The sequence below is a fragment of the Pollachius pollachius genome (assembly GCF_949987615.1).
Source record: "Pollachius pollachius genome assembly, chromosome: 17".
Lineage (NCBI taxonomy): Eukaryota > Metazoa > Chordata > Actinopteri > Gadiformes > Gadidae > Pollachius > Pollachius pollachius.
This window is the reverse complement of record NC_136950.1, coordinates 6,992,954-7,015,702: the sequence shown is the minus strand read 5'-3', so window position 1 is coordinate 7,015,702 and position 22,749 is coordinate 6,992,954. Positions and strand designations below refer to the sequence as shown.

Genomic DNA, 22,749 nt, shown 5'->3' with positions numbered 1-22,749 from the left:
CTCAAAGCCATTGAGTGAATTTTCCAGGCTGGACATGCTTTACTAAAATATGTAACCCCCTCTATAATGTACAGATAATGACCTACTGTTAAGTGTTGCATTTTTTACTCTCAAATCGTACCTGATAACCCTTTGGAGGCCCAATTGACCAAGTGGAGGGGGTGGGAGACGGGGGAATTATGGCCAGGCTATCCTGCTCGGGAACTTGTCCCAAGCATGCATGCACAACACACTGACCGCACTGGGCAGCTCCTTCAGTGGGAGGCAGCCTCACCCACCACGAACATGTTTCCTCTCTGAAAAACCTCAAATATTCGAGATGTCCACAAAGCATCTTTATTATTATGACAATAACAAATGTAGATTTCAGAGAGTCACAGGCCTACAAACATTTGTAGGAGGTTGAAATGCAGTCTGAAAGAACGTGTATCCCCTATTAACGTTAGCTAGGAAAGAGGAAACCGCTCTCCATATTCATCAAGGTTCTTGGGTATGATCTGAAGTATAATAAATTAAAACAGCGGATGGGTTTAGAAGGTTGAAAATGCAGTCTGAAAGAATGTGTATCCACCATTAACTTTGGCTAGGAAGGAGGAAACTCCGCCATATTCACCAGTTATGAGATAAGATGAACATAAGAAAATATTCCTTGAATAAGTCAACAGCGGGGAAATGTGCAGCATTACATCGGCAAAAGTGGATAGCGCAATAGCACTACCCTATATTACTTTTTCCTTCCTTATATCAGCATTTATTTTAAATCTCCAGGACATAAATTCCAAAATAAGGGTTTAACTACCCTTTCATATCTGACGTGTTAACCACATATGAACCACCAACAAGTGTCTTTTACAATATGTACACTGTACAGCAAAATCTATACTGATGGACATTATGGGTCCCAATGGCAAATAGCTAAGTTAGAAGGATAACTAAAGGTCTGACAAATTTGAAAACTTTTTACCACTCAGAGGTCCTCATGTGGCTCTTTAGGACAGAGTTCTGTCCGAAGCGCTTCATGCATTGTTCATACCCGTAGGGCTTCTCCCCGGAGTGAGTCCTCATGTGGAACTGCAGGTTGTAGCATGTACTGAAGCGCTTCATGCATTGGTCACAGCTCTAGGGCTTCTCCCCGGAGTGAGTCCTCATGCGTTTCTTCAGGTTGGAGCTCTGACTGAAGCGCCTCATGCATTGGTCGCACCCGTACGGCTTCTTGCTGGTGTGGGTAAGCATATGGATGGTCATCTTGGTATTGTCGGGAAAACCCTCGCCAGCCAACACACAAGGCCGGCCCTCGGGGTGAGCGAGCCGCTCACAACACACAAGGCCTCCTCGCCGGACGCAGTGAGGAGGGTGTCATGGCCGTCCACCGCCAGTAGGCCCTCCCCTTTTCCGTGGACGCTCAGGATCCGCAGCTCCCCGTTGTGACTGGACATGTGGGAGGAGCCAGGGACGTCCACATGCAGACTCGCTGAGGTTGCGGTCTCCAAAGTCATCGCAGTCTTCTGCAGAGAGGAAAACAAAGACGGACAGAAAGAAATTTTATTAATTCATTATTTGCACAAAGGGATACAGCATGTACGTTGTACACACTTGTGTATTGGAAGAATTATATTTTGACATCCTTTCTAACTTCTATTTGCTGATTATGCCTTTTCCTTGTCCCCCTTGGGGTGGTCAAGGGACAGAGGCTTCAGCTGAAAAAGCAACGCTACGTGAGGTTATAAAGACACAACCCAGGTCATCTGTTTCTTCCTATCACCTGTTTTACCAATACTGTAGTTAAATTGGGAATCAGATCTGATTTTGGCATTCCTGACACCTGTCTCTCATGAAGAAGATGTAAATCATTTTACTATAAACTGTATAAGTAGTCCTTGTGTTTTAGCAGGGCTCTGGTCATGATGCTTTTCAAAAGAGGACCAGTTTTTTTTAGCGCAGGTAGAATCTAGTACATTCTCAGTTGATCTAGGTCGTTTGCTTGCATATATGTATATTACTTACCTACAGCAGACATGCCTCCACCAATATCCTCTTCAATCTTGATTAAAACGGTGTCTGGGGTCTGCTGCTTTCCACATAAAGAAGGAAACACACACAAGACATATTCTTTCATTTTCACAGAATAGTTGTCAATCCCAACTATTGACACATTTAATCATAAAAGGTGTGTCAGAGTTTCCCGGAGGTATCAATGTGTGGTGCCCCCCTGGCGCTGGTGGGGGAATCGAGTGTCAGCGTGCCGCGGTCGGTGGAGTCGGTCATCAGGGTTTACTCAAAGTGTGCAGTGGGCGGCGTTCAAACACACACTTTCTGAAGCCGCCTGTCTTTTAAGTTTCATGTTGAGAATTACTCTTGATTACTCTTGAATTGATGTTAAAGTTTTGTTTTTACCAGAATTTTCGCCTATTTTACTGGCAATCTTTAGATTCTGGGACGTTCAATGAATCAATTGCAAAAAACAACTAAAGCTGGAGGTTTTTATTTCAAATACTGAACTCAAGACCTACCTTCCAATATCAACCTGTTCTTGTATTTAACTTTTTTTGTAAAACAAAATAGATAGTATAATGTACCAATAGAAATACTACGATTACATATCAGAAACTACTAAAGGTACAAAAAGGCGACTAACTAAAATAATGAAACAGCATTCAACAACGTCTCGGTGCCAAATATCCCGCTGCTTCGGGTTTTCCTCTGATATGCCTCAAGCATTGCGCGTGGACATGAGGAGCGGGCGAATCAGCTGTCAGTGCGTGTGCATGTATCAGTGATACACGGGTTGATCCAAATTGAGCGTTTGCGAGTCACCAATTTTTTTTTTAATGAGAATCGGGTCGGTTAACATAAAGATGGCGAATATACTTTTGTAATTTATAGAGTAGGCTATATCATATAAAAGACATCACTTGCGCAAAGATGCAGCACAAGCTTTCCAGGTGCCAACGTAGAGACAACTTTCTTTCTTTTTTATTAGACCAGTTAACTGTCTATCTGATTTAGGTCACCGTTTTATTTCGAATAGGAAGCCTATGTTAAGCCTAGGCTACTTGTTGACCTTGTGAACAAAGGTTTCAATTCGCAGAATGTTAAGAATGTCTACTAATAAAGATGTTTCTTAAAATATTCTGATTTTATGCTTGGGAGGTAGCATCAATTAGGCATCCCTGTGAGTAACTGGACCACAGTAACCAGCACACATGGCTGTGTGCTGGAGTTCTAACAGAGGAAGCCTTTCTTTTGGATGGTGAATGAGAAGATGATTTCCAACCTGCACAGTCAGCTCCTCGCAGTGGACCAGCAGCTCGCCGCGCTCCAGGCTCTTAGCCGCGCTGTGGTCTGCAGACAGCGAGCTCAGGGCCTCCACTTCAGCCGCGGTGAAGAGGGTGTCATGGCCGTCCACCGCCAGTGGGCCCTCCCCTTTTCCGTAGACACTCAGGATCCGCAGCTGCCCGTTGTGACTGGACATGTGGGAGGAGCCAGGGGCGTCCACATGCAGACTCTCTGAGGTTGCGCCGCGCTGTGTGCTGCGGTCTCCAAAGTCATCGTAGTCTTCTGCAGAGAGAAATACAAAGACAGAGAGAAAGTAATTGTATTAATTCATTACTTGCACAAAGGGATACAGTATGTACGTTGTACACACTTGTGTATTGGAAGAATTATATTTTGACATCCTTTCTAACTTCTATTTGCTGATTATACCTTTTCCTTGTCCCCCTTGGGGTGGTCAAGGGACAGAGGCTTCAGCTGAGAAGGCACCGCTACGTGAGGTCATAAAGACACAACCCAGGTCATCTGTTGCTTCCTATCATCTGTTTTACAATTACTGTAGTTAAATTGGGAATCAAAGCTGATCTCGGCATTCCTGACACCTGTCTCTCATGAAGAAGATGCAAATCATTCTACTATAAACTGTATAAGTAGTCCTTGTGTTTTAGCAGGGCTCTGGTCATGATGCTTTTCAAAAGAGGACCAGTTTTTTTTAGCGCAGGTAGAATCTAGTACATGCTCAGTTGATCCAGGTTGTTTGCTTGCATATTTGCAATGTGTATTACTAACCTACAGTGGGCATGTCTCCACCAATATCCTTTTCAACCTTGATTAAAATGGTGTCTGGGGTCTGCTGCTTTCCACATAAAGAAGGAAACATACACAAGACATATTCTTACATTTGCACAGAATAGTTGTCAATCCCCACTAACGACACATTGAATCATGAGGGCGTGTGCTTTCTATGTGTGTGTGCTGGAGTTGTAACAGAGGAAGCCTCTCTTTTGGATGGTGAATGAGAAGATGATTTCCAACCTGCACAGTCAGCTCCTCGCGGTGGACCAGCCGCTCGCCGCGCTCCAGGCTCTTAGCTGCGCTGTGGTCTGCAGACAGGGCCTCCACTCCAGACACGGTGAAGAGGGTGTCATGGCCGTCCACTGCCAGTGGGCCCTCCCCTTTTCCGTAGACACTCAGGATCCGCAGCTCCCCGTTGTGACTGGACATGTGGGAGGAGCCAGGGGCGTCCACATGCAGAGCCTGTGTGCTGTGGTCTACAGAGTCATCGCAGTCTTCTGCAGAGGGTAATTAGTCAAAAGTAATTGTTTCAATACATTATTTGCACAAAAGGAGACAGTGTGTATTTTTACACGTGAAATAAACTATTTAAATGTATGTGTATGTTCAAGGGACATCATATGATTCAGAATGCAGACTAATAATTCAGTTGTCAGACTTTCACGTTCCTACAAACCTTGAGAATCTGCCCTCATTTCGTCTCCCACTGCAACTGACCCACGAAGGCGCATTTGTTGCTGGAAATGACGCTGCTGATCCATCTTCCACTTGTGAACAATAGACGGTTGCATGTTATTCCTTGCATGCCTCCTGAAGGTGTCATACTGAAATATCTCGAGTCGCATGGCCTCACACACCTTTACATGAAAGGGACATAAGCTGTGTTTAAGAAAAGTCCATATCTAGTGAGTTTCACATAATGGTAAAATGTTTACATTTTGTAGATGGGTGAAGGAGGACCCTGTAAAGTAGGTAGCAGCCGAAAGTTGCAGGTTGGCAACGGGGGTAATTCCAACCATGGGCTGACTCTCCCACTGTCTGAAGTAGCTGCAGTTTAGACATCGCTGCGTGAAAGCCACATAGGTACCAATCCTTCGCTGTTGAAGATCACAGCCTCCTTTACACGTGGGACAGTTTTCAAACAGCTGTTTGAGGCAGCTTTCAAGGACAATATACTTAGCCTCATTCTGTTTGGGCTGTGTCTCCAACCTAACATAAGGCAAAAAAACATAAGGCAGAATACTATTAGAAATACTGTATTACTCGTAGCCATACTACCAATCCCTAGCCAATACTGCTTTTGGTACAATGCAGCCAATACTAAAAACTTACGAGACGTCAGATTCCTCTGTAAGAACGGAGTCTCCAGAGTTGTATGTAGAGTCCAGCGGCTCCTTATGTGATTCAATTGAGGAGTCACTCTCCTCCTCTTCCTCCAACTCAAACCGTGGCCTCTTGCTAGGTCGCCAGCCTGGGCCCTTTATTGACGTAGAAGTCAGCGGCGAGTCTGGCAAATTAGAGGTTGTTCCGAAGTCTGCACTGACAGGAGACACCTGTGTCTGCATGGCTACAAATAACAGGAACAAATCGTATTAGAAACTTGAAATAATAATTTAGCTGATGTTTTGTCCTTGGTACTGGAGTAACACTGCAGATTTGCAAACAAAACATATCCTACTTGGTTATGGTTATGATGTTATTTAGCAGATGTTTTTTATCGCATCGTTAGTAGAAAGTAATTCTGTGATAAATTAATTGATGTGTAGCCCATATTCTAGGAACACAGACAGCAAGAGAGGGACAACAAATAGAATACTGGACAGCAGATTCTAGGTAAGCCAAGAAAAGAGAAAAAAATACACCATCCCAGGACACAGCAAAAAGATGCTTACACAAAGTTTAGTATGAAATACTAAGACACTAAGACACTCTCAGTGGGTACATACTAGTGATCGACCGATGTATCGGCTGGCTGATATTTGCGTTTTTTACGTGTATCGGCCGACTTTATTTTACTTTTTTGGCATGATTTACAGACAGTTCAATAAATGTTCCTTTTTTTTTTTAAATTGAGACATTGTAACATTTGTTATCATCATTGTGTCATTTTTATGATGTAAATTGAGGGAGGCTTAGCCTGGAAATCCAGACCCACATCTAGAAAGCCGTAGGGCAGGGGTTGGCAACTAGCAGCCCGCGGGCCATTACTGGCCCACAAGACATAATATCTGGCCCGCCAGAATGTTCTGCAGTTATATAATATTATTATTTTTTTTATTTTTAATTTTTTAAAAATAGAATATCGAATATCTATATCTGTTAGCTTAAAGGTAAAGGGGCAGATACAGTGAACTTTTTTTTCTTTCACAACCGTTTTTGAATTTAAATGTATCAAATCCTGCTACTAATCCACGGTCACGCTGCGAGGGGCTGAGCGGGAGTTATTGGAAACTATGCAATATTAAATGAAACGGAACCCCCCTCTATGGCCTATATACAACAACCATGGCGACCCAACATAACGTATTTTTGTGTGACACTGCACGCAGAGAAAGGCAGGAGCTGTTGACAAAAGTCCACAAAAGATTTAAGACGCCAAGCTCTGAGACTTTGCCGTTTAACGCAAGTAGAGTCTCTGATGAGGCTACTTCGCCTACAGCTCTTCTAGCGGTGAGTAGGCTAGGAACGGAGGTTTGTGCGTGTGCGCAGTCAGTCAGCACCCGCCATGGTGTGTGTATATGTGCGTGTGCGTGTGTGCGCGCAGTCAATCAGCACCCGCCGTGGTGTGTGTGTGTGTGTGTGTGTGTGTGTGTGTGTGTGTGTGTGTGTGTGTGTGTGTGTGTGTGTGTGTGTGTGTGTGTGTGTGTGTGTGGTCAGTCAGCACCCGCCATGGTGTGTTTGTGTTGTGTGAAGTGTTGGTTGGCTGCTTTTTTAGGTGCGCACTACTGCCCTCTCTCCAGCATAAGGCCTTCCTACACTGCCAAGCCAGTTCGGTCGAAGCTTGGCACGCCCGGCGATTTCACTGTCTTATCTCAAGTTTCCTGTGTAAAACCGAGGGGTAAAATCCCCCGTTCGTCACGGCGAGGGCTTTCTTGGTTCAATGGAGAAGGCGGGGCTGCGCACAGAGTCTAGGCCTCTTTAGAATAATTTGCATATTCCCGAATGTCTTTATTTTTTTATGAATGAAGACACCCGCATGCAAGAATGAGTTCACGTCTGAGTGTAGGCTACAAACGCGATTAACTATTTACAAGTGCAAAAACTCCATCATATTCTTTATTTTGCCGGCCACTTGTTTTTAATCCCGACAAAAGCATTGTGAGGACAGTTCCTCTGCATCTCTCTCGTAGATCGCCCCATCTTTCAACGTCATGCTCATGATAATATCACTGCTTTGTCTCTGTGGAAACAACGCAGCAACATCTCTACCCAACACTTTTGGCCCGCCTATATTGATACATCGATGTGATTGATTCATGTTCTGGGCCAGGGGAGGCCCAGAATATACATGAGTATATTGCTCATTCCCAGAGTGACTCGCTGAGCAAATTTAAATTGTGCTCTCGCGAGAACTCTGGATTTCCAGGGTAGTATCGGCTCAAAATATCGCCTCAAGAAAATCGGTGTCGGCGAATCGGTTATCGGCTAAAGCTGAAAATCGGTATTGTATCGGCTCAAAAAAATCTATATCGGTCGATCCCTAGTACATACCTTTGCGTCTTACGCGTGTCTTTAGCAATCCCATGGAAAACTGTGTGCCGACTGATGTCGACTTCAACTGTGCAGTTTGTATTCCCGCAGACGTGATTGTTTGGGTTCCCGCCGATATAATCGGAGGCGAGTCGGTCTGGCATCCAACGTGTTGGAAGGGGCGATAATAGGCACTGCAGTCCTGCTGAAATTATCACACATAAATCACGACGAAAATTATTTTACACAATACAAACTTACAATTAACCTCTGAAACAGGAACTGTGACCATTTAACCCGCCTAATAGAAACACCTCACACAGCTAATGCTGCAAATCACTTGTATGGTAGACCAGTACGCCCGACCTGCTCTATCGACAACGTGACGTAATTTCCTGGCTTGCAGTACTTATAGCGTTCCATTTTCTCATTGGCTAGTCGTTATTATTGTAAGCTACATTAGCCTCTTAAGCAAACCAGCTCGAAAACAAACAACACAACTTTACATTGTATTGCACGCACAGCAATGCATCAATTGGTGACCGGAATAAAGTAGCAATGAAATCACGTTTGTAAGAGCATTTAAAATCAACATTAAAATGACCAACGTGGTACAAAAACAGATAAATCTCTTTACGGGTGCAGCCATTTTGGATGTCGAGCCGTACGGTCAGACTCACTGAACTTGGTCTACTCTCAGAATTCCGAGTGGGACCGACGCGAAGGGGGTGTTCCTCCGTGAAAGGCCGCCAGAAAGCTGGGAGATTTCTCCACTTGCAACTCGCAAGGATGGTGTACCATACAAATAGATTGCAGCATTAGGCTAGCTCTCATTTAGACAGTTTAGAATTTTAGTTTGAGATCCCCCTAAAAGTTTGTGGAAGATTAACAAGCCTCGCGACAAGACTAGCAGCTAGCTACAGACTGAATTATTTTACTTCAACAGGGTAGCATCTAGCTAGCCTCACTGCCAGAGCAGTGAACTTGGTTTTGAGATTTAGCAGCGTCATTAGTGAAGATAAATGATCCCTGTGCTAAACTCAGACAACAAACTAGTGGATAAATGGTAGGGTTAATTACCCCAACTAACATTAGCATTCCCCCAACTAACCAACTAACATGAGTCGGAAGTCAGGAAATCTCCCAGCTTTCTTGCAGCATTTCTCGGAGGCACGCCCCCTTTTTGTCATCTCGACGAAGAGAAAAAGGGCTGCGCCCGTGAAGAGATTTATTTTCTTTGTATTTGTACCAAAGATGTCCATTTGTGGTCATTTTAATGTTGATTTTAAATGCTCTTACACGCTTGATTACATTGCTACTTTATTCCCGTCACCAATTTATGCATTGCACGGTCTTGCTGTACGTGCAATGCATTGTAAAGTTGTGTTGTTTGTTTTCGAGCTGGTTTGCTAAAGAGGCTAATATAGCTAACAATAAACAACGACTAGCAAATTTCATGACACAATCACAAAGTCGAACGGGGACGCTATAAGTGCTCCGAGACCGGAAATGACAACTGGGAAGGCTTGTGTCCGAGGCATCTGGATCAAACACAACAGAGCCACTTTTTTTATTATCAGTTTACTTACATGTTGAGAGACATCTTCACCCATTGGGCCACACAGTGTTGGAACAGCATCTTCCCTCAGAGTTAGCAGCTTCGCGAATCCAGCGCTGAACAAACGCAGGTTGCTGAAGCAGTCATCCGTGAAGTGGCGGCGACACAGAAAAAGGTTCGGTAAAGTCGGGGGAATAGGGTTAAAAATTAAATCTAGCCAACGGCTACGTGAAGGCTCTGCCTTTGGCAACGCATACAAGGGAGATGTCCCTTCACAACGAAGAAAACACCTTCTTACCATTGTTAAACAAATACTAGCCGAGAGTAGCTAAATCAAACTGTTCATCTTACTGATTGTGAATCATCTGATGGCGCGCTCCCATTATATCTATGCCATTGAATCCCAGCAAAAGTACAACCTTACGTCACCTCGTACCGGAACTAAAAGAAAGCCGCGGATGGAATTCCCAACGAGCCGTTTCTAGGCAGCGCAGTAACTGTTATTTGCTGAATTAATTTACTCCCCCTTATGGCAACTTTGTGGTAATGTAGCTTTGCCAACCATTTGCACGCACATACACATGTAAAGCGCAATAGGAGAAGAAGAAAAAAAGAAAAGCATACTAGGCCCTTTAACATAATGGACTTTGTTGTGGACCATTTAAAAAAAACAACTGAGGAACCAACCCTATGGGGAGAAGATCAGATCGCTGAATCTGCCGTCCCTATTCTGCAGGCGTAGCCGTGGGGACATGATTGAGACGTACAAGATTCTGATCGGCGTGGACACTCCAAACCATGAACCCCTTAGACTTGTACAAGGAAGAAACCGCGGACATAAAACTGGAGAAACGATACTGCAGAACAGCACAACGAGCCCATAGCTTCGCTGACAGAGTGGTAGACCAATGGAGCTCCCTCACAGAATAAGTTGTCTCTGCACCCAGCCTGAACGTCTTCCGTCTCGACAAGCTATGGATAAACCGACTCTATCTGTGCAAGGATAATTAGCACAGATAGATTAATAATAAAATCTATACCCAAGCAATAGTAAAAAAAAAAAATGTTTAAAAGGGCAACATTCCCTACAAGAGCCCGATAAGCTTCCAGTGAGTTCCAATGAGTGTAACCGAGGGTTTAACTGTCGCCTATAATTGGGTATTATCCAAAGAAAGAATCAGAAAACTCCGTTCACGGAACGGAACCATCCACTTTATTTCAGCGCTCCCAACATAGCATCAAAACAACCACAACGTGCTGATACTTCCGTTCTGCCCCTTAACAGGAAGTTACAATAGGAATCAACCAATCAAATTACACAACAATCAGGAACTGTCATCATCACAAACACATGATTTGATTTTTGTTACATATAAGTCAATCCGATGTAATATATATTGATAAATAATATCATATTATTATATTAATGTGACGATCACGGCCGTGGTCGCCAAGTGCCGCAACGGATCCTGGGAGGTTCGGCGTCACCGCCACCGCAGCAGTCGTAGTTGTGGTTGATATGTGTGTTTCTTGTGTTTGGGGATTGTTTTAATAAAGTTAACTCTCAGGGTGCTATATGGGCCACAAGAGTTGCAAACTCCTATAACCTGGGCTCCCGTCTGGTCATTCCCGTATTGCTCTACACATCATTATTAAAAACATATTTTCCCCATAAATATCTGTCATGAAGTATCAGACTTCATTTCTACAATGGCAATACAAATGCAAACGGTCTTAATGGCTTTCAATCAGAGAGAGAGAGTGGCGATTTCTCTACTACTGCAAGGGAAGCTCGGCTTCCCCTATCATTTAAAAAAGTAAATGGTCAAATACTGTGGTTTTAACATTTCATTGACTAAAAATGCGTCAGAACACGTCCATCTCGAAGACGAGTTCGTTCAGATTCATCTGCTTATCGCAGGTCGACTGACTCGATTTCCTTCTCCATCCGTTCCCGTAGCGTCACAGTGCATATGCTTGTTGAAGCCATGGACCTACTAAAGACGCGCGGTTGAAGCGCGCTTCCATCGACTACAATGAGGCTGCATGGAACAGCTGATTTTAGTGCTTCGAAAGTCGACGGTCATTGGATAATGGTGCGATTATGTCCCTCTCACGGACGCTCAGTAACCTGGTCCTACCAGACTGTCGTACTTCATTTCATTTGCACTGAAGGGAAATTAAAATTGAGCGGAAGAACTTAGGCGGGCGAAGCCAGGCTAGACGCTCAGCGTCTCGGGGGGTGAATGGACGAGGAGGATGGCCTGGACGCTGGGCTTCTACGCGATGATTGGAGGGTCTGCGGAAGACTGAGTCGCCGGAGCTCTCCATGTCGTTGACGACACTATGCACTATATGATACACACACACACACACACACACACACACACACACACACACACACACACACACACACACACACACACACACACACACACACACACACACACACACACACACACACACACACACACACACACACACACGCAGCAGTGCAGGGCAATACATTTGACCTTGCAGATTCTTCAGTTCAAATCATTTTACATTACTGCATTTTTAGCAATGCTTTGCGCTTTTCATTCAGCGGTCACTTTATTTGTTTCCAAACATTTCCATTTTCTTAAATGGTGTGCATGTTTACATTCTTTACTCCATTAAGACTTTTGAAATTTTGTTCAAATCCCTTCACTTGATTTAAGCCATTTAACGTTTCTTTATGTCATAATCTATATGGCTTTATTAAAAAATATTTTCAACCTCACTTTGTACTACAGCACTCACCGCATTTTCTGCAGGAAATGCAGTATTGTTTTAATAATGGAACATGAGGACAAACATCGCTATAGAATTACGTTGAAAGGGCAATACAGGAAATACGCACAACAACGTTAAAGGAGTGATATTATAAAGAGATATAGAGATAAATAGTTCCTACATCTCTTTGCAAGACACGGGGGCCCGTTGACGAAAGTACCACCCCGCCTGTCGGAATTCAACTCAATCCCCACTGCTTTAGTTCAACTCACATCCGAACTCTCTGTTTATTTATGTTATTCAAAATCCTACCAAGCGTTAAACACAGGAAATTCATGTGCATAGGCTTCTGCTATATTGTGCCGTTATTGTACAGACATTCCAGATTCAGCGTGTGCAAATGACTTGATACTGTCAACAATATGATAACCTGCACATACAGTGAATTAACAATTTATACTACTTGATATGGCCATCACATAATTGAAATATTATTTTATATATTATTTACACCTGAGCATTCAGACCGACAATGCAGGTAACTTCAAACGGTTTGCAAGAGCCTACACTACATCAGTCTATTTGATTGCCTGCATAATATTTACTAGGTAAAATAAAAATACTAACGACAAAACAAATAGTAATTTTGTACAATATCTAGAAATTGGAAATTGAAATTGGCGCTGTGTGTCTGGGCCTTAAGCGCACATTTGAAGGAGATGCACAGCGTCTCGAAAGAAATCAGCACAATGGACAGCTTTCGGATCAATGAACGACAACGGCATGTTATGAGATCAAACATATTTTCATCAAATTTCTTAACGATTTCAGCCACATAAAACCACAGATTTAAACCACAAACTAAATGCGCCATACTCACATAATTTGCACTACAAGCAGCATCAATCCTATGGCCCAACCAATTTATGCATTCAAGAGACAACTTTGACCTTAAATTTAATCGTCCATATCAGTGATAACAATAACGCCTCGCTTTTGATGGCAGAGGTGTTCGATGCGGGGCTGCACTGCAGAGAGAAATAAACGCAAGTCGTCCTCCACCTGCAACCTTGATCTGTATTTGTTTTTAATCAGGGTCAGTGCGGAAAACCCACACTCACACAAGTAGGTTGAGGTGAAGTGGATTAGGGCTTTCATAGCCTTTGTGGAGATCTGGGGGAACTCGCCCTCCAGCGACAACCAGAAACGCATTCAGGATCATATTTCCTACGTTTTTTCTCCTCCCTTAATGCTGACTTCTGGTGACTTGGGACAAGGAAACGATGCATTTTAAAACTAATACAAGCACGCACAATTACCGATATCAATAGAGCTGCATACAGATGTGTATCTTTTCTTTGCGTGTTGCGTGTCGCGCCTCCACTGTGGCTCTTTGGCGCCCCCGAGGGGAGGCGCGAATCACCTACTGTAAACCGCTGATCTAGACAGGATACAAAACCAAGCATTTGAAACTTCATATGTTAAGTTTCTCTGAATGTTTACATGTATAACCCTAATATTGTTTTAATAATGGAACATGAGGACAAACATTGCTATAGAATGACGTTGAAGACTAGTAATAATAGAGGGCAATTCAGGAAACACGCACAACTATGTTAAAGGAGTGATTTGATACAGAGATATAGAGATAGCCTAAATAGTTCCCACATCTCTTTGCGAGACACGGGGGTCCGTTGACGAAAGTACCACCCCGCCTGTCGGAATTCAACTCAATCCCCACTGCTTTAGTTCAACTCACATCCGACCTCTCTGTTTATTTGTTATTCAAAATCCTACCAAGTGTTAAACACAGGAAATTCGTGTGCATAAGCTAATGCTATATTGTGCCGTTATTGTACAGACATTCCAGATTCAGCGTGTGCAAATGACTTGATACTGTCTACAATATGATAACCTGCACATGGAGTGAATTAACAATTCAAACTACTTGATATGACCATCACTCACATCCCATGAGTGAAATATTATTTCATATATTATAATCACCGGCAATGCAGGTAACTTCAAACGGTTTACAAGAGCCTACACTACAGCCTATTTGACTGCCTGCATAGTACTTACTAAGTCAAATAAAAATATTAACGACAAAACAAAGTTATTTTCCACAATATCTAGCCTACATCTAACCACTCTGATCATGTTCCCCACCTCGAGGCTCGACTATGGAGCAAGGAACGGTCGTCAATGACAAGGAGCGGATGAAATGAATCACCACTCACTGCCCGCTTCGCGCTCAGAAAGGAACATCAGTTCTCTTCATCGTGGTTAGAGTAACCGATCACTTTCCTACGATATTTCTCAAGTCAAAGACTATAGAAATGATCCCTGAAAGTATGATCTTAGTGTTAAAACGGGCGCGGACGGCCACCAATTCATGGGGTAATCCTTCTCACTGGTGGTTGTGAGGTTGAACTTTCACAATATTTACGCTCAAGTCAATGTAACGGATGACACTGATACAAGTGTTAGGTTATTGAAACTGAACTCTGGAGTTAATGATGTAGACAGGATACAAAAACAAGCATTTGAAACTTCATATGTTAAGTTTCTCTGAATGTTTACATGTATAACCCTAATATTGTTTTAGTAATGGAACATGAGGACAAACATTGCTATAGAATGACGTTGAAGACTAGTAATAATAGAGGGCAATTCAGGAAACACGCACAACTATGTTAAAGGAGTGATTTGATACAGAGATATAGAGATAGCCTAAATAGTTCCCACATCTCTTTGCGAGACACGGGGGTCCGTTGACGAAAGTACCACCCCGCCTGTCGGAATTCAACTCAATCCCCACTGCTTTAGTTCAACTCACATCCGACCTCTCTGTTTATTTGTTATTCAAAATCCTACCAAGTGTTAAACACAGGAAATTCGTGTGCATAAGCTAATGCTATATTGTGCCGTTATTGTACAGACATTCCAGATTCAGCGTGTGCAAATGACTTGATACTGTCTACAATATGATAACCTGCACATGGAGTGAATTAACAATTCAAACTACTTGATATGACCATCACTCACATCCCATGAGTGAAATATTATTTCATATATTATAATCACCGGCAATGCAGGTAACTTCAAACGGTTTACAAGAGCCTACACTACAGCCTATTTGACTGCCTGCATAGTACTTACTAAGTCAAATAAAAATATTAACGACAAAACAAAGTTATTTTCCACAATATCTAGCCTACATCTAACCACTCTGATCATGTTCCCCACCTCCAGGCTCGACTATGGAGCAAGGAACGGTCGTCAATGACAAGGAGCGGATGAAATGAATCACCACTCACTGCCCGCTTCGCGCTCAGAAAGGAACATCAGTTCTCTTCATCGTGGTTAGAGTAACCGATCACTTTCCTACGATATTTCTCAAGTCAAAGACTATAGAAATGATCCCTGAAAGTATGATCTTAGTGTTAAAACGGGCGCGGACGGCCACCAATTCATGGGGTAATCCTTCTCACTGGTGGTTGTGAGGTTGAACTTTCACAATATTTACGCTCAAGTCAATGTAACGGATGACACTGATACAAGTGTTAGGTTATTGAAACTGAACTCTGGAGTTAATGATGTAGACAGGATACAAAAACAAGCATTTGAAACTTCATATGTTAAGTTTCTCTGAATGTTTACATGTATAACCCTAATATTGTTTTAGTAATGGAACATGAGGACAAACATTGCTATAGAATGACGTTGAAGACTAGTAATAATAGAGGGCAATTCAGGAAACACGCACAACTATGTTAAAGGAGTGATTTGATACAGAGATATAGAGATAGCCTAAATAGTTCCCACATCTCTTTGCGAGACACGGGGGTCCGTTGACGAAAGTACCACCCCGCCTGTCGGAATTCAACTCAATCCCCACTGCTTTAGTTCAACTCACATCCGACCTCTCTGTTTATTTGTTATTCAAAATCCTACCAAGTGTTAAACACAGGAAATTCGTGTGCATAGGCTAATGCTATATTGTGCCGTTATTGTACAGACATTCCAGATTCAGCGTGTGCAAATGACTTGATACTGTCTACAATATGATAACCTGCACATGGAGTGAATTAACAATTCAAACTACTTGATATGACCATCACTCACATCCCGTGAGTGAAATATTATTTCATATATTATAATCACCGGCAATGCAGGTAACTTCAAACGGTTTACAAGAGCCTACACTACAGCCTATTTGACTGCCTGCATAGTACTTACTAAGTCAAATAAAAATATTAACGACAAAACAAAGTTATTTTGCACAATATCTAGCCTACATCTAACCACTCTGATCATGTTCCCCACCTCCAGGCTCGACTATGGAGCAAGGAACGGTCGTCAATGACAAGGAGCGGATGAAATGAATCACCACTCACTGCCCGCTTCGCGCTCAGAAAGGAACATCAGTTCTCTTCATCGTGGCTAGAGTAACCGATCACTTTCCTACGATATTTCTCAAGTCAAAGACTATAGAAATGATCCCTGAAAGTATGATCTTAGTGTTAAAACGGGCGCGGACGGCCACCAATTCATGGGTCAGTCCTTCTCACTGGTGGTTGTGAGGTTGAACTTTCACAATATTTACGCTCAAGTCAATGTAACGGATGACACTGATACAAGTGTTAGGTTATTGAAACTGAACTCTGGAGTTAATGATGTAGACAGGATACAAAAACAAGCATTTGAAACTTCATATGTTAAGTTTCTCTGAATGTTTACATGTATAACCCTAATATTGTTTTAATAATGGAACATGAGGACAAACATTGCTATAGAATGACGTTGAAGACTAGTAATAATAGAGGGCAGTTCAGGAAATACGCACAACTATGTTAAAGGAGTGATTTGATACAGAGATATAGAGATAGCCTAAATAGTTCCCACATCTCTTTGCGAGACACGGGGGTCCGTTGACGAAAGTACCACCCCGCCTGTCGGAATTCAACTCAATCCCCACTGCTTTAGTTCAACTCACATCCGACCTCTCTGTTTATTTGTTATTCAAAATCCTACCAAGTGTTAAACACAGGAAATTCGTGTGCATGGGCTAATGCTATATTGTGCCGTTATTGTACAGACATTCCAGATTCAGCGTGTGCAAATGACTTGATACTGTCTACAATATGATAACCTGCACATGGAGTGAATTAACAATTCAAACTACTTGATATGACCATCACTCACATCCCGTGAGTGAAATATTATTTCATATATTATAATCACCGGCAATGCAGGTAACTTCAAACGGTTTACAAGAGCCTACACTACAGCCTATTTGACTGCCTGCATAGTACTTACTAAGTCAAATAAAAATATTAACGACAAAACAAAGTTATTTTGCACAATATCTAGCCTACATCTAACCACTCGGATCATGTTCCCCACCTCCAGGCTCGACTATGGAGCAAGGAACGGTCATCAATGACAAGGAGCGGATGAAATGAATCACCACTCACTGCCCGCTTCGCGCTCAGAAAGGAACATCAGTTCTCTTCATCGTGGCTAGAGTAACCGATCACTTTCCTACGATATTTCTCAAGTCAAAGACTATAGAAATGATCCCTGAAAGTATGATCTTAGTGTTAAAACGGGCGCGGACGGCCACCAATTCATGGGGTAGTCCTTCTCACTGGTGGTTGTGAGGTTGAACTTTCACAATATTTACGCTCAAGTCAATGTAACGGATGACACTGATACAAGTGTTAGGTTATTGAAACTGAACTCTGGAGTTAATGATGTAGACAGGATACAAAAACAAGCATTTGAAACTTCATATGTTAAGTTTCTCTGAATGTTTACATGTATAACCCTAATATTGTTTTAATAATGGAACATGAGGACAAACATTGCTATAGAATGACGTTGAAGACTAGTAATAATAGAGGGCAGTTCAGGAAATACGCACAACTATGTTAAAGGAGTGATTTGATACAGAGATATAGAGATAGCCTAAATAGTTCCCACATCTCTTTGCGAGACACGGGGGTCCGTTGACGAAAGTACCACCCCGCCTGTCGGAATTCAACTCAATCCCCACTGCTTTAGTTCAACTCACATCCGACCTCTCTGTTTATTTGTTATTCAAAATCCTACCAAGTGTTAAACACAGGAAATTCGTGTGCATGGGCTAATGCTATATTGTGCCGTTATTGTACAGACATTCCAGATTCAGCGTGTGCAAATGACTAGATACTGTCTACAATATGATAACCTGCACATGGAGTGAATTAACAATTCAAACTACTTGATATGACCATCACTCACATCCCATGAGTGAAATACTATTTCATATATTATAATCACCGTCAATGCAGGTAACTTCAAACGGTTTACAAGAGCCTACACTACAGCCTATTTGACTGCCTGCATAGTACTTACTAAGTCAAATAAAAATATAAACAACAAAACAAAGTTATTTTTCACACCATCTAGCCTACATCTAACCACTCCGATCATGTTCCCCACCTCCAGGCTCCACTAGGGAGCAAGGAACGGTCGTCAATGACAAGGAGCGGATGAAATGAATCACCACTCACTGCCCGCTTCGCGCTCAGAAAGGAACATCAGTTCTCTTCATCGTGGCTAGAGTAACCGATCACTTTCCTACGATATTTCTCAAGTCAAAGACTATAGAAATGATCCCTGAAAGTATGATCTTAGTGTTAAAACGGGCGCGGATGGCCACCAATTCATGGGGTAGTCCTTCTCACTGGTGGTTGTGAGGTTGAACTTTCACAATATTTACGCTCATGTCAATATATAACGGATGACACTGATACAAGTGTTAGGTTATTGAAACTGAACTCTGGAGTTAATGATGTAGACAGGATACAAAAACAAGCATTTGAAACTTCATATGTTAAGTTTCTCTGAATGTTTACATGCATAACCCTAATATTGTTTTAATAATGGAACATGAGGACAAACATTGCTATAGAATGACGTTGAAAACTAGTAATCATAGAGGGCAATACAGGAAACACGTAGAACTATTTTAAAGGAGTGATTTGAAACAGAGATATAGAGATAGCCTAAATAGTTCCCACATCTCTATGCGAGACACGGGGGTCCTTTGACGAAAGTACCACCCCGCCTGTCGGAGTTCAACTCAATCCCCACTGCTTTAGTTCAACTCACATCTGACCTCTCTGTTTATTTGTTATTCAAAATCCTACCAAGTGTTAAACACAGGAAATTCGTGTGCATAGGCTACTGCTATATTGTGCCGTTATTGTCCAGACATTCAAGATTCAGCGTGTGCCAATGACTTGATACTGTCTACAATATGATAACCTGCACATAGAGTGAATTAACAATTTATACTACTCGATATGGCCGTCACTCGCATCACATCATGAGTGAAATATTATTTTATATATTATTTACACCTGAGCATTTACACCGGCAGTGCAGGTAACTTCAAACGGTTTACAAGAGCCTACACTACAGCCTATTTGACTGCCTGCATAGTACTTACTAAGTCAAATAAAAATATTAACGACAAAACAAAGTTATTTTCCACAATATCTAGCCTACATCTAACCACTCTGATCATGCTCCCCACCTCCAGGCTCCACTAGGGAGCAAGGAACGGTCATCAATGACAAGGAGCGGATGAAATGAATCACCACTCACTGCCCGCTTCGCGCTCAGAAAGGAACATCAGTTCTCTTCATCGTGGTTAGAGTAACCGATCACTTTCCTACGATATTTCTCAAGTCAAAGACTATAGAAATAATCCCTGAAAGTATGATCTTAGTGTTAAAACGGGCGCGGACGGCCACCAATTCATGGGGTAGTCCTTCTCACTGGTGGTTTTGAGGTTGAACTTTCACAATATTTACGCTCAAGTCAATGTAACGGATGACACTGATACAAGTGTTAGGTTATTGAAACTGAACTCTGGAGTTAATGATGTAGACAGGATACAAAAACAAGCATTTGAAACTTCATATGTTAAGTTTCTCTGAATGTTTACATGTATAACCCTAATATTGTTTTAATAATGGAACATGAGGACAAACATTGCTATAGAATGACGTTGAAGACTAGTAATAATAGAGGGCAATTCAGGAAACACGCACAACTATGTTAAAGGAGTGATTTGATACAGAGATATAGAGATAGCCTAAATAGTTCCCACATCTCTTTGCGAGACACGGGGGTCCGTTGACGAAAGTACCACCCCGCCTGTCGGAATTCAACTCAATCCCCACTGCTTTAGTTCAACTCACATCCGACCTCTCTGTTTATTTGTTTTTCAAAATCCTACCAAGTGTTAAACACAGGAAATTCGTGTGCATAGGCTAATGCTATATTGTGCCGTTATTGTACAGACATTCCAGATTCAGCGTGTGCAAATGACTTGATACTGTCTACAATATGATAACCTGCACATGGAGTGAATTAACAATTCAAACTACTTGATATGACCATCACTCACATCCCGTGAGTGAAATATTATTTCATATATTATAATCACCGGCAATGCAGGTAACTTCAAACGGTTTACAAGAGCCTACACTACAGCCTATTTGACTGCCTGCATAGTACTTACTAAGTCAAACAAAAATATTAACGACAAAACAAAGTTATTTTCCACAACATCTAGCCTACATCTAACCACTCCGATCATGCTCCCCACCTCCAGGCTCCACTAGGGAGCAAGGAACGGTCATCAATGACAAGGAGCGGATGAAATGAATCACCACTCACTGCCCGCTTCGCGCTCAGAAAGGAACATCAGTTCTCTTCATCGTGGTTAGAGTAACCGATCACTTTCCTAAGATATTTCTCAAGTCAAACACTATAGAAATGATCCCTGAAAGTATGATCTTAGTGTTAAAACGGGCGCGGACGGCCACCAATTCTTGGGGTAGTCCTTCTCACTGGTGGTTTTGAGGTTGAACTTTCACAATATTTACGCTCAAGTCAATGTAACGGATGACACTGATACAAGTGTTAGGTTATTGAAACTGAACTCTGGAGTTAATGATGTAGACAGGATACAAAAACAAGCATTTGAAACTTCATATGTTAAGTTTCTCTGAATGTTTACATGTATAACCCTAATATTGTTTTAATAATGGAACATGAGGACAAACATTGCTATAGAATGACGTTGAAGACTAGTAATAATAGAGGGCAATTCAGGAAACACGCACAACTATGTTAAAGGAGTGATTTGATACAGAGATATAGAGATAGCCTAAATAGTTCCCACATCTCTTTGCGAGACACGGGGGTCCGTTGACGAAAGTACCACCCCGCCTGTCGGAATTCAACTCAATCCCCACTGCTTTAGTTCAACTCACATCCGACCTCTCTGTTTATTTGTTATTCAAAATCCTACCAAGTGTTAAACACAGGAAATTCGTGTGCATAGGCTAATGCTATATTGTGCCGTTATTGTACAGACATTCCAGATTCAGCGTGTGCAAATGACTTGATACTGTCTACAATATGATAACCTGCACATGGAGTGAATTAACAATTCAAACTACTTGATATGACCATCACTCACATCCCGTGAGTGAAATATTATTTCATATATTATAATCACCGGCAATGCAGGTAACTTCAAACGGTTTACAAGAGCCTACACTACAGCCTATTTGACTGCCTGCATAGTACTTACTAAGTCAAATAAAAATATTAACGACAAAACAAAGTTATTTTGCACAATATCTAGCCTACATCTAACCACTCTGATCATGTTCCCCACCTCCAGGCTCGACTATGGAGCAAGGAACGGTCGTCAATGACAAGGAGCGGATGAAATGAATCACCACTCACTGCCCGCTTCGCGCTCAGAAAGGAACATCAGCTCTCTTCATCGTGGCTAGAGTAACCGATCACTTTCCTACGATATTTCTCAAGTCAAAGACTATAGAAATGATCCCTGAAAGTATGATCTTAGTGTTAAAACGGGCGCGGACGGCCACCAATTCATGGGGTAGTCCTTCTCACTGGTGGTTGTGAGGTTGAACTTTCACAATATTTACGCTCAAGTCAATGTAACGGATGACACTGATACAAGTGTTAGGTTATTGAAACTGAACTCTGGAGTTAATGATGTAGACAGTATACAAAAACAAGCATTTGAAACTTCATATGTTAAGTTTCTCTGAATGTTTACATGTATAACCCTAATATTGTTTTAATAATGGAACATGAGGACAAACATTGCTATAGAATGACGTTGAAGACTAGTAATAGTAGAGGGCAATTCAGGAAATACGCACAACTATGTTAAAGGAGTGATTTGATACAGAGATATAGAGATAGCCTAAATAGTTCCCACATCTCTTTGCGAGACACGGGGGTCCGTTGACGAAAGTACCACCCCGCCTGTCGGAATTCAACTCAATCCCCACTGCTTTAGTTCAACTCACATCCGACCTCTCTGTTTATTTGTTATTCAAAATCCTACCAAGTGTTAAACACAGGAAATTCGTGTGCATGGGCTAATGCTATATTGTGCCGTTATTGTACAGACATTCCAGATTCAGCGTGTGCACATGACTAGATACTGTCTACAATATGATAACCTGCACATGGAGTGAATTAACAATTCAAACTACTTGATATGACCATCACTCACATCCCATGAGTGAAATACTATTTCATATATTATAATCACCGTCAATGCAGGT

General features: G+C 42.1%; 1 protein-coding gene across 7 annotated transcripts; it reads right to left on the bottom strand.

Annotated features, from left to right (window-relative positions):
• Positions 1–370: 370 nt before the first annotated feature.
• On the bottom strand, positions 371–10,540 carry LOC307088980 (uncharacterized protein). Of its 7 annotated transcripts, none has more exons than XM_079755061.1 (10): positions 9,348–10,540; positions 7,780–7,963; positions 5,401–5,635; positions 5,004–5,277; positions 4,745–4,835; positions 4,309–4,565; positions 4,063–4,129; positions 3,275–3,558; positions 2,005–2,068; positions 371–1,505 (listed from the first exon to the last, which is right to left on the bottom strand). In XM_079755061.1, exons 1-10 carry the CDS (start codon positions 9,615–9,617, stop codon positions 1,357–1,359), a joined length of 1,875 nt encoding a protein of 624 aa, XP_079611187.1. In that variant the 5' UTR covers positions 9,618–10,540; the 3' UTR covers positions 371–1,356. The 7 variants fall into 7 exon arrangements, with proteins under 7 accessions (XP_079611187.1, XP_079611185.1, XP_079611186.1 ...); XM_079755059.1 differs by having other exon boundaries at positions 2,009–2,068; XM_079755060.1 differs by having other exon boundaries at positions 2,009–2,068; positions 4,063–4,126.
• Between the last annotated feature and the right edge of the window lie 12,209 nt (positions 10,541–22,749).